A 13,632-nucleotide genomic window follows, 5' to 3' on the forward strand; every position below is an offset into this window, starting at 1 on the left:
CCAGAAATTGGTTCCGGCGGTCTCTTTGCTAACTTTCGCAGGCGGGATCCCTTCCGATTATTCCGTTACCTTTTTTGAATTCGGCTGGGCGTCGTTTTTAACATTCAACAGGGATTAACATTCGGCGGTCTAGCTACTTCGCGCGATTAATCTCAATGTCCACTCGGTCGTTTTGGAAAAGTGTCACTGATACTCTTCATCATGGCGCGTCCAATTTGTGTATCGCACGACACATCCAATTTACGCACTGGATAGGACGTCCAATGGAGCTTTCGCCCTTTGATCCCACAGGATCGCCCTCTCTGATTGTTCCACGGTAGCGATTATATTACAGGATTATCTCGACACTGGTCGACTAGTACCGTTATAACTAAATATTTTTGATGAACTCTCGAGTATCAAGATACTGCTAAATAATTAAAACAACGTAATCAACAGGGACTCTCATAGCTGATATCAGATAAACGCTTGAACGTATATCTTTCACATATCAGAATTTCTAATAATGCTGAATCAAAAAACAAGTCTTTTATGAGTCCTTAATTGTCTCGAGTTTGCGGATCTCGTTACTCGCTCTTCGCAAATTTTCGAATGGAGCAACAATCGTTTCAGTCCCGGTGAAGTGACTCGCACTGCACTGGCAATACTGTTTCCGGGAAAGTTAGTACAGAGCCGTAATTCCCCGCTCTCAATTTGGCGGGTAAATTAATGAAACGACGCATGGTGTCCCTGGGGCTTATTTCAAACATGACGCGTGTGCTTCCGTCTAAATTGCTAGCTATATTTATTGCCTTTTTTTCTTTCTCTCTTTCTACCTCTCGACTGAGACGAGCAAGCACGATGACGCTGTGATATGACGTTTTTTTTCCACGATGAACCACTCGCTCGTGGTGCAAGCTTCCAAAGGTGCTCGCGTATGCTGACGGGTGTCTCTTGGTACCGCTCTTGTTCAGAGCGATGCACCGCGAAGGAGCAACCGCGTCGCGTGGTGGCGGTCCGCGCACTGTTACCCCGTAATATTCACCAACCCTTGTCTGCCAGGAGGAGTTTTAGCGGCGGTATCGGCTAACGCGCAGCCGCTCGTGCTTCCTACGATCCTATACGCTTGAGTACACGAGAGGGACCCCATTCCCTTTTCCGTTGATCTCGAATCCTCGCACAAAAAAAATTTGCAGATTTTAAAAAAATATTTACTCCAATAGTACTAACGAAATATTTACTAAATGTAAACATATATTTATTCGATTTAAACATAACTGTTTCATTTTGAATAAATATTTATTTAAAATCTGCAAATTTTTTTTTCAGTGCGGGGGGCGCGAAGGATTCGTGTAGATCCTAGGTCCTTTCTTTAATCTCGCTCAGCGGAACGTGGTTACCGCCGTCAGACATTATGACACTCGAACATTCGGTAACACATGCGTCGCTCTTCACAAGAAAGTTTCTTTCGGTCGAGTGGATTTTTTTGAACTATTCCTTTGTAACTTCGAGGCTGGCAGTTGCAGCATCTTGATTCTGTAACTCTTAACAGTTCAGTATCATTATGTTGCCGTTGCGCAAATATTATATATGATAAAAATGCTACGCAACGACAACATAACGATACCGAACTGTCGTTAAGAGTTATAGAATCGAGATACTAGATATCATATTCCGAAGAGAGTTTATATTCTAGCAAGGGGATAAATTATTAACGTGATTAATTCTGGGTTATGATTTTAAACAGTAATATAGTGTAATTAATAATTTATAGAGTTATATATAATAATAATCATTCCCCAACAATTTAGATATTAACTGTTCAAAATAACAAGAGGTTGCATAAAATATTAATTTACCCTATTATAAGAATTCCAATTTGTTGTACGCTTTTATAATATTAGAAACTATTAAAACTTGAATCCTCTTCGTCATTTTCTCTTTAATTAATGAGCCAATTTCTTAATCAATGCCCGGGAGCAGATGAAATGAACGAGGCTGTATTAGAGATCTACAGAACATCATTTCCTATTCGGTAAAAGCTTGCCCGATATTTTCGTATTCAAAGGAATAACTTCTTAAATGTCTCGATAGAACTCTTCAATTACCGCAGCTGCCCTGAAAGCTTCCCTCTTAATCTCACAGCGATTAAGTTTGTCTCGGCACAGTTATTCCCGTAATGAGAGGTGACCCCTACGAAAGTTCTGAAACGGTAGTTGGAATGGTTTAGGTTTGCAGGTCATCGTGGAGGAAAATTCGATAGAAAAGTAATAGATCGTATTCTTCTCGATCATATTCAAATCATTCATGACAGTAAAGTATGTTGATCGACGGTTTATTTATAAGCGAAAAAAAGATTTGTTGAAAGAACTAAAAATTTCATTGATTCAGTAAATCTATATAGTTATAAGGGTGTCCGCAGAATTTTCCTAGGAGGGCATCATCCAAAATATAATAATAATAATAATAATAATAATGATGATAATAATAATTTCAAAATTAATATATAAACTATCAGACTAAAAGAGCCAATTAGACTGTTGTTAATCGCTGTAATTATTATTCAAAATCAATTATACATTTAAATTACAATTACTGACGACGTTTCGACTCTAAATATGGTTTTCATCAGTGAAATTAATATTTGTCCTAAATTCTTTATATATATATATAAAATCTCGCTGTCAATCAAATGTATATATTACATAATAAAACATAAATTGTTCTTTCTTACTCTTACATATCCGTTTTTGTCTATAAATTATTACATTGATCTGTCTTGATTCGTTATTTTCAAATAGATCTCGTAACCAATAGAGGAATCACTTGATTTCATTGCCATCGTGATATCTGATATCAACTATCAACATTCTTTGATGGGATTCTTGACATACTTAGATTCCTCTCACAATCACCAAATAAGTACATTGTATATGATTGCGAGAAGAATCTAAGTATATCAAGGATCCTATCAAAGAATGTTGATAGTTGATATCACGTTGGCAATGGAATCAAATGATTCCTCTGTTGCGTTATCAGATCTATCGAAAAGTAACGAATGCTCTCTCAAGACAGATCAATGTAATAATTTATAGACAAAAACGAAAATACAGAAGTAAGCAAAAACAACTTATGTCTTATTATGTAATATATACACTCTCTTGGCTGACAGCGAGACTAAAAAGAATTTAAGATAAATATGAATTTTACTGACAAAGTCCACATTTAGACGTCGTCTATAATTGTAATTTGAATGTATTGATTTTGAATAATAATTTTAGCAATTAACAATAGTCTAATTGGCTCTTTTAGTCTGATGGTTTATATATTAATTTTGAATTTATATTCATTAATTTGAGTTTTAATTATATTATTAATTGATAATAATAATGATGATAATAATGATGATAACATCTTTATTGCACACTTTTTTTACCCATTTATATTCATATACATATGTTGTGTGTGTGTGTGTGTGTGTGTGTGTGTGTGTGTGTGTGTGTGTGTGTGGGGTGTGTGTGTGTGTGTACTTACACACACAAGCTTATTATTAGTATTATTTCGAAAATTAGAATATATGTATATGTATATAATTACTAATATATATACTTTTTCGTATTAAAAACTTTCTTACTACGACAAGGTGTAAGTCAAGAAAGAGAAATTATACTAGAATAATTGTCGCTTCTTCTTGCCCCCCTTGTCCTCTGGACGCCTATATCTACAGCCATAATTATGGACAGTCTTGTATGTTAAAATAACAAAGTTACAGCTGAATAAAATTAGCGATTATAAGTAATCATATTTGTTATAATCGTACAGCAAATTTAATACAGCAAAATTAAATAACTTTCTATGAAAATCCAATACCTACATCAAAATTTTTAACTAAAATGTGCTAGTTAAGGTGTGCTAGTTAAGGCGCGTAATGTTGATGCTGTAATAAAGAAAACTTATTATATTAGCAATTTTTATTGATAATTGCAGATATAATTTCTTTGCTAAACCATCAAATCTTTTTAGTTAAAGCCATTACACGTACAAAAATTTTAGTCGTAATGTCTTAAGTAAATCGATCAATCACAATTAAAATTACGATCTCACGTTTCGACTGTGATTGACCGATTTACTTACGGCCTTATGATTACGACTAAAATTTTGGTACGTGTGATGCCTTTATAAATGTTGAACTCACACAGCAAGGTATTGTTTTGGTTTAATATACAGGATGATTCGAAATTCCCGAATTCGGAGTACAGGATACGATACTTTACGCTAAAACAAACAACTCTTTTTTTTAACAAAATTGCGCTTGATAAATAATTTTTGCGCTTATTTGTTAACTTCAACCTGCTCTCCTGCAAAAACTACTTATCGGACGCAATTTTGCTAAAGAAAAAAGTTGTTTTTTGTGCTAAAACGAACAACTTTTTCCTGTAGTAAAATTACATTCGATAAATAATTTTTGCGGTTACTTGTATAACTTCAACCTACTTTCCTGCAAAAATTACTTATCGGACTTGTATCATTAATAAAGGTATCATTAATTGTCGGACGCAATTTTGCTAAAAGAAAAAATTGTTTGTTTTAGTATAAAATATCATGTCCTATACTCCGAATGCGGGAATTCCGGATCGCCCTGTATTTCCGTGATACGCATGACTTTGACGATAGTTATGTACGCGTCTTACCGTCCTTCAAGTTCCATAAATCTCGTTGGGAGTTTGAAGGACGATAAGAACGCGATGGTTTGCGAAACGGTGTTTCGCTACAAGTTTCATCCACTTTATTCTGCCAATAATTTACTCGTAGCAAGAATAAAGGAGCCCTGCAGCCTTATGCCGGAGATACGAGTACATTCGTCTAAACTCTCAGAAATGAGCCGTGCGGAAGCTGGATTTGTTCCCTCCTCGTTTCATTCGCGCAGCCATACTTTCCGCGACTAAAGTTTTGAATTGACTCCGAGCGACAAACAACGGACTTCCCGTCGATTGTTCTTGAAAAGTTCGCTGGATCTTCGCGGCTGCAGTACCTGTTTAATGAGTAAACGAAACCACCGACGTGCCGAAATGTAAAGGCGTTTTAACCTTTCAGAGTTGAAATGTGTACTTCTCAAGCAATTAATCTGAAAGGAGTATTAATTTGTAAAGCGTAGCTAAGTTTTGCATTTCGAAGGAGTTCAAAATAAGACGAAGACTGAGAAACAGAACAAAATAAATTTCATTTTTTTTCCAGGAAATAAAAACGTGTAACGCAGATTACATAATATAATGCTGAAACAACTGTAATACAACATTTACGCGACAATTTTCTGCGACCCAACATTTAAATTGAAATTTTCTATCTACAAAGCTCGCATTTGGTTTAGAATGCAAAATGTAATTGTGTATGCAAATTAAAGCGAACCTCAAGCGTGAATTTGTTCGAATAAATAACTTTCTTGACAAGAAACGCAATGCTCACATCATTTTCAGAGAAACCAATGCTTTTCCGCCAGCGACGTTATGGCACGCGTTATGACGTACTATCAACAAAATTGCACTCGCTTAATTCTCATTAATAAGATTACAATTTGCAATTTAGCGCTCATCTTTTGATCAACATATAGTGAGCTAAGTGATTCGAACGACAATAGAAAAGCACGTGGCTTATAGCAGCATATAAAACCCCGTCTTTGTTGTCGCGTTATTGGCTTTCCTCGAGTGAAATGTATAGTTTCCGAAATGGATCGAGATTAAATAGAACCGAAAAATAAAATTCTCACGATTAATGTGGTGAAAAGAGTAGCGCGTACTCGCGATATACCATGGTATTTCGTTTGGAAAATTAATTATCGAACTGATTTAATCGCCATGAGACCTTAGTGGTCTTTTTCAGATAAGTGCCATTAGATTTTTATCCGCGTCGATTAAATGGCATCTTTAAACTACGCTTCGTGCTAAGTATATGTATTGCTTTCAGGTCGCCTAGGATTTCGTTAACGAGAGCTATTAATGGTATTGATTCTGCCCCCGCATTTACAGTACACTTTCGATCACGGGTGATATTCAGGGCAGTGGAAGAGCGCGTATCTGTCGTCCGGTTCCCTTAATTGGATTCGCTGGCGTTTCTAAATCTTACGAGGCAGCGACTAAAATATGTCAAGTGCAATTATATGAGAACGAATTCTCCGGAGTTCTCTCTTCGTAGCCTTGGACGCGTCGTCTTGGACCGAGAAAGGAGATCGATCGAGTTTAACGTTTCTGTTTTGCTCCTGACTGACCATATAAAGCGATTACGTTAACCTCTTTAGCAGAAGGCACAGTAAGGATAACAGGAGACGGCCGGATTCATGGAATAATACATCCTTTGTGTCGCTTTTGAACTTGCAGGCGTTCAATTTGCTGGGTACGCTTCCGGCGGCCATGTAGCCCGCACCGCGTGTGTCCTGATCCTTACACAACGAACTGACGATGGAGCGATTATTCATAACTGCCGGATGGCAAGCAATACAAAATATAGGTCGAATTATTCAGCAGTCCGACGAGTTGGAAATATCTCGGATGTAAATCGTTTGCTTGCGTTTGAATTTTATCCGTGGATTAAGCAGTTATTCCGCACGCACGCATTCGAAGCTTTAATACCTGCGGAAATGCATAATTATTGTAATGCGACGAGTATGAAAATATCATTATTGTGCAGAATTTAATATAGAGCACGTTTCCTATGACAAAGTATAAAAGAGCAAAAAAAAATTTTATTTCCTAATTAAAAATCTGGCGGGGCTATACTATTTGTATATACAGCCACGTGTGTGTTCGCCATTTAAAATTAAAATCTCCTTTCGAGGATTAACCTTTAAGTGGATAGGTGGCCACAGTACTTTAGGTTTTTTTTTAAATTTTATTTTGGAGAAGGAAAATAAAAAGTATTGCCCAGATAGCCAGAAATTATTATTATTGTAATTAAAAAATTATAATTATGTCATATTATTTTTACGTTCTTCTATCTTATAAAAATATATATTTGATGTAAATTTAACTATAACACTAGTAAAAAATATAACTGTAAAATTAAAATTTTTTGAGAGAATGTTCTGAGTTGCTACCACTTACCAACTTGCGTATTTTTAAATTACTTGTCTATTTAACGACACTCGATAGAGAGAAAAATATCAATACAATACGTACTACAATAATTAGCAGAATAATGGGAAAATCGTATAATAATAGCCCCGTTCGGATTACTTCGAATTCACTATGTCTAGTTTGAAATTAGTCCGAATTGCCTGTTTGCATCGAATCCCAGTGGCGAAACAGCGAAATTCCCCGAACAGTTTATCATTCGGTAAACTTGCGCTAGGTACCAAGAATATCATTTCTCGCTGTACTGCGAACGCCTAATGCCTTCGTCGATCGTTTATCGCCTCGTTGTGGGCCCGATAAGACGGAGGACGATCTTCGCGATATATGCAACTGCATCCATTGGATGAATTGATTACATAACTATAGATACACGGTTAGATGCACTTGGTATCTGTTCTCGGTAGCTATTAAAGTTTATTACTCTGCTATTCGTATTAAATGATGTTTGGAAGCATAGATAATATACGGAAAAAATGGTTTTGTTGAAAGAGAGAGATCTAAATTTTTGCTGGATACAAATCTAAAAGTATTATAATTTTGAACCATTAAAATAATTTTGTCGGAAACTCAAATTAATTGCAATATCAAATTTTTTTGTAGCATTGCACATCATTTTTTAATTTCCAACATAATTATTTTGGTGGTCCAACAAAATTATTTTTAAATCTGTATCAAAATTTGAGATCTTTCAACAAAATCGTTGTATAGTCTAATAAAAATCATATGTGAAGGAGAAAATGATTAATCAAATTTAATCAAATTTTCTATTTAAAAATTAAGTTATAAACGGTATTTATACATATTTAGATATTTTTTATCAGCATTTCAGTAAGAGTATTTTTAAAAGAGTATTCAAGAATATTTTGCAAAGCACATTTTCGAATTAGGTATCTTATTGTTAAATGCGGAGTGAAGGATTCGTCGCACCGATCTTTCTTCTATATTTTACATTTTCATATACTTGTAAATTCAATGTGGACGAAGCACTTTTCTCTGCGTATTGCGATGTTTCAGAGATGTAGGCTCCATCTCGCAGTTTATGAAAATTCGACGTCTGAGAGATAAATCTTCTTGCCATGCTTTATCCGTCAATTTTTACAATTTGAATTTTGAATAAAAATCACAAGTCTGTTAAAATTCTAGGAACAATTTTCACGAAAAGCTCTCATGGACCAATTCGTTTTTATTATAGCGTTCATCGATACTTAATTCAAATTTTCCACCAACTTCCATATTCAAGCGATATCTATTTGTTACGGCATAAAGAAAAATGAAGAATCGCTTTCCTTTATAAAGAGAGTATCACGTTTCTTTGATATAACAGCAATTTGAGTACAAAGTAATTCCCGAGATATTTTAAACAAGATTATACACGATGATGAACTTCCGAAAGGACACTTCATTTTTATGAAAATTCATCAAGTTGTATAATATGTGTATCTTGTTGTATATCACATTGTCTCAGTTATCCCAACTATAAATAATGGAGTTTTATATTAAATGTTTATTATTGAAAGACAACTAATCACTTTAATGGATGGTGGTTTCGATGTGGTGATAAAAAACACGAAAGGACAAATTAGCATTGATAGAATGAAAACCACATTTTTTTTATCAATTAATATAATTTATATTAAACAATCAATTCAAATTCTCAAATTTGTTGAAAGTTACTTTTTTATGCATTAACATTTAATTAAACATCGCATTTTTCAAAATTCTTAATATTTAGACATTGTAGCAACTGCGTTTCAGGTCAACTAAAGTTAAAATTAAGTTTACCTAAAATTCAAGTAGTTCAAGAGAGAGTTTTCGTTATTTATTTGCCTATTTCTTTTCCCTTGCGGCAAAATTCGTAAAAACTTTTTTCTGATGCAATTAAAAATGTTTACGCTCTGATATTTTTGTTGAAAAATATATGTTAATTAATAATATTTAACTATCATTTGCATTCACTATATTTGTAAAAAGATACTTAATGTTAAGCTTTAATGAAGTATTATAAAACCGCTAGGAAGAACAAATTTAGAGAAGCCAAATCTCGAAACCACACACGCGAGAGTATTAAATTATCAATTTCGTGTAAATTAAATACAGTTCCTGCATAAACTGAAAAACAGATCGTGTTTGCTAAACGTCGTTATGAAAAGAGGGACGGATGCTACGCGTTCAATTATATTCTTTTCCAGCGGAAACTCGGTTTTCCCGATTCGTTCTTATTTGCAGCCTAGGTCATAGTGAAATAACGTTCGGAAGCAGAGGTAACCGGAAGCCGCGTTCGAAAACGGATGAGATGATAAAGTCAGCATTCATCTTAAATATTCAATTTTTTACGAATATAGTATCTCATCGGCAAACGATATCATAATCAAAGGAAAAAGATATTTTACCGGGAATCATTAATCTTTTTCTTTTTGCGTTGCAGAAGTTTGATCAGGCTATGTTACGTCAGGATGAGATAGAAGAGAAAAATATTATATTCGTATTCTTATATTCGTTTTTTGAATATTATTTTGTCTTAAGAGTGTACATCAGGTCAAAATGGAGTCTGTAATTCGAGACGCAGATGGTTCAATAGCCATATTCGCTTAGAGAACAGCTGATTGTAGGACTACTCAGCTAAGAAGTCAAATAATTATTCGAAACTTAGCTTGAGATTCTTGAGAAAACGTCGATTAAAAGAGCAACATGAAAACAAAATATATCTTTTTAAAATTAATGTGTAAAGTTTTCGCCGAAATATATATTATAGTTTAAGGTAAAAATGTATGAAAAATATAAAAAGTTTACAAAACGGAATAAGAAGAGTAGAATAGGAAAGAATAGATTGCTTTCAATACTTGTCAAAAAGATTTGGAGTAAGATAGATTGAGATAGTAAATATCAGTAAAGCGTGAATTGATACAGTGAATCCACATTTAAGAGACTCTACAATAGTACGTATATTATATTTTGTATAATATCTAAAATTAATATTTAATATTTAATATTTCTTACGGATAGACATCACGATTATTGAATATTAATAATGATTGATTCTCAAGATTCATTTATTGAATCGTATTACGTCTCAAAACTGATTACATGAGCGTTTCGTAGCAGAAACGTGATTATAAACGCGCTCCCTTCATTTATCTTGTATATGCTTTATAAGTGGAAAAATATTATGGAGTCACTGAAAAGTTTGAATCAATTCATCAAGAAATATTATAATTAGAAATATGAAAACGCCATAATTATTAAATATTGATAATGATTGACTTTCAAGATATATTTAGTGAATCGTATCAGGTCTTAAAACTGATTTTAGATGAGTTTCTTGGCAGAAATGCGACTATAAACGTGCGTTCTCTTCATTTTTCTCCTACTAACTTTATAAATGGAAAAATATTATTAAATGAGTGAAATGGTTCGAATCAATTGGTTTAAAAAGTTGAATATTTTACTGCTAAGTAGACGCATGGTGTTATGACAGTCACTAATATTAAAGAATGCAAAAACTATTTTCATCTGAAAGCAATCGAAAAGTGAACGCAGACGTGCGCAGGCCCTGTTTGCAGAATTTCAAGTGATTGCAAACAGTTCTTTTCAAAAGCATCGCTGGGCGAGTTCCGAAACGTTGCGAACGTAACGAATGGGATGGTGTGGGGTTTTCAGTACATAGGAAGTCGGGAAACCATTTACGTGGCAAAAATATTCGGCGTAAACACGTGTTGCTCTTCTAGAAATACGTGTAGCTTTTCATCGATCGGTTATAGCGATTGAAGCGTCCAATCTTCGTCCCTTGGACGATCTTTTAACAGCACAACCGAAATTATTTTACATATCATGTATTTAATATCGCTCCAACAATTTACTTTTGCGTCAATTAGCGGAGGGAGTTTGCTATTTTCCAAGTAGTAGTCGGTGTTATTTAATTTGATAAATATGAATACGTTATATATTTTGTACAAAAGATATACGTATAATCGGACGTTGAATAATGGCAGAGCACGTCAATTCCGATTCTGGCTCAAAGTACGAAAGATTGTATTTTGACTATTCCAATTTTATGGAACGTTCCGCACCAGGAAATTTAAAGGAAAGAACGTACGATCCTTTGTGACTACAAATAATTCGTTCGATTCTGCATCCGGAACTATACCTAGATGCCGTGATTTCACACGGTCTCTTTTCCTAGTATAGAATGTTCCCATATCCTTCATCAAATCCTCGCTTAGCCCATTTTAGGAGACACTGTCTTCCAAGCGGAGTACAATTTCTCCTGGCGCATCTCTCACGGTCGTCCTTTTCTCTCTATTGTATTTCCTTCTCTCTTTCTTTACACCATTAATTAACCGAAACTTGGAAACGAATTGTCAGAGTCTCGAAAATAAGATCGTATAGCGTAACATTAGAAAGATTCTCAATGTTCACTGAGCGTGCGGTGAAGATGATACACGCGCGTTTCGAGTGACGAAGCGACGAAAATGACTGAAAGCATAGACGGAAATGGAGCTGCTTCCATTTATTGTAAAGGACGAAGAATCAGGCGAGAGAGCCGTGGAGGGATGGACATACAGATGGATGAGTCGTTGGAAGCAAGTCGCAATCCGTGTGTCAGCAAATCCGCCACGTATATTGCATTGTCGTGTAACGTGATTTTTATAGTCTCAGCAGGTTTTTTTCTGAGGCTTTTGACACATATAAACGAGTCAAGTGTGAACTCTGGAAATGGAATAAATAGATTAATTTTCAATAAAAATGATTGTCCGAATTGTTTTGCTTTTGATTACAATTTCAAATAGCACTATTAAAAAAGGACCCCGTATTAATCGCATGGAAAAAATGATTTTAAAACATTAAGCAATTTGTAATAATTATTTAAAAAAGAGATATTTTACACAAATTATTTAAATTATACACACATTTTTTTAGACAAGTTTATTATATATGTTTTCTTTACATCAGTTGATGTATCTCATTATTCTATACATAAAAGTATTAAGATATAGTTACAAAAAAATGAATAGTTTAGTAGATAAAGATACTTTTCAGTCTCAAAATAGCAACTTTAAAGTGGTGTTATAGCAAAATCTGTCCATTTTTTATGATTTTGCCTAAGAAAACTTTTTCAACATCTTATAATCTACAAAATATCACAATTTTAGCCAATTTGATCAAAATCACTTTATCCATATGATTAATGCGGGACCCTTTGATTACAATTAACTCATATTTTTTTATCTCCTAAAATCTTTTTGCACAACGACACAGAAGAAATGATAGCTTTTTAATTTCCGAGAAAAAGTCATTGTAACAATTTTCCGTATTAATAATTCATTTCATATCTTCGCAAGCGAATACGTGCAGTAGGAATCGCGGCGGTATTTTGTATTTGTCGATCACGCGTGCATACTATAATGTCGCACGAAGCGACATTCGAACGCGAAATATTGAAATGGTATTGTTGCCACAACAATACTCTTCCGGGAGCGACACAACGGATGCTGATAACCACAACCATCTGCGAAGTTAGTATTTATTCATGGCCAACGAGCGTGAGAGAGACGTCGCAGCTACAAGATATTCGTGTTGGTACATCTTATAGCGATAGCAGATTTTCTTCTCTACGTTCTATCATCGAAAATTAGCTGCACTGTAGCTTAATCCGTTCCCTATTATCATAATTAACATGGCGCACTATGCAATTGAAACATTGTGCGTGCAGTTACAATGCTATATATCAAAACTGTTGCGAGGAGAATGAGAGAATGAAAGAGAATATATTTGTTTTGATACAAAATAGTTCTTAGTCCATGATATTTTAATTAAATTAACGCTTGTGTTATCTCATAAAATTTCTTTGTTGTATATCTGCATTGTAAACATTTCTACACAAAAGATTGCATTTTATAAATTTAATACACTTAAATTTTTTTAGAGACTCATCTGATTATCAAGCTTTATTTAACGAAACACCATTCTTTATAAAATGACATAATTAAAAAAAAATAGTTAAATACATTGTCCTGGCAAGTCAATTAGAAAATTAAAATTCAACGCAAAACCAGGCGACTTTCGTCATCTCGTTAATACAGAAAAGTATTTAAAAAATTACAATTAAAGAAAAATATCTTTTACTGCAGAAATATTTCTTCTTTTAATATTATGTAAATTATTTTAAGATGTACTGTTTTATTATCGTTAAAAATTAATTGAAATATTAACGAGCGAATTTCAATTATCTAGTCATTAACGAGAGTGTTTAACGTACCCTCTCACTTCCGTTACGAAACGTTTTACGTTACAAATGGGAACACCGCAACAGTTCTTGAAACGGTTTAGCATATACTGTAGCGCCATGTGACTTCTCAATAGCGCTGACGAGATACAGACGCAGTATGCTTCCTCTAAAGTTGTATACGAACTGTGATTAAATACAAACAAGAGATAGAGAGATACTCCACGGGATCAACGTGCATATTCGACGCAGGATATCTACATATAACGTCGGAACGAAAGTCACGAGAAATTGTTTTCGAACATG

The 13,632-nt window shown here is 34.2% G+C and overlaps 1 protein-coding gene across 1 annotated transcript in view; it reads right to left on the reverse strand.

Annotated features, from left to right (window-relative positions):
* The window catches only part of LOC108727392 (uncharacterized), a 66,239-nt gene extending 59,791 nt beyond the window's left edge, over positions 1–6,448 (reverse strand). The window contains 1 exon segment of the mRNA XM_018455509.1: positions 6,323–6,448. Coding sequence (XP_018311011.1) covers positions 6,323–6,448 — 126 coding nt within the window.
* Positions 6,449–13,632: the final 7,184 nt, after the last annotated feature.

Source organism: Mycetomoellerius zeteki, unplaced genomic scaffold (genome assembly GCF_001594055.1).
Source record: "Mycetomoellerius zeteki isolate Tzet28-1 unplaced genomic scaffold, Tzet1.0 scaffold49, whole genome shotgun sequence".
Classification (NCBI taxonomy): domain Eukaryota; kingdom Metazoa; phylum Arthropoda; class Insecta; order Hymenoptera; family Formicidae; genus Mycetomoellerius; species Mycetomoellerius zeteki.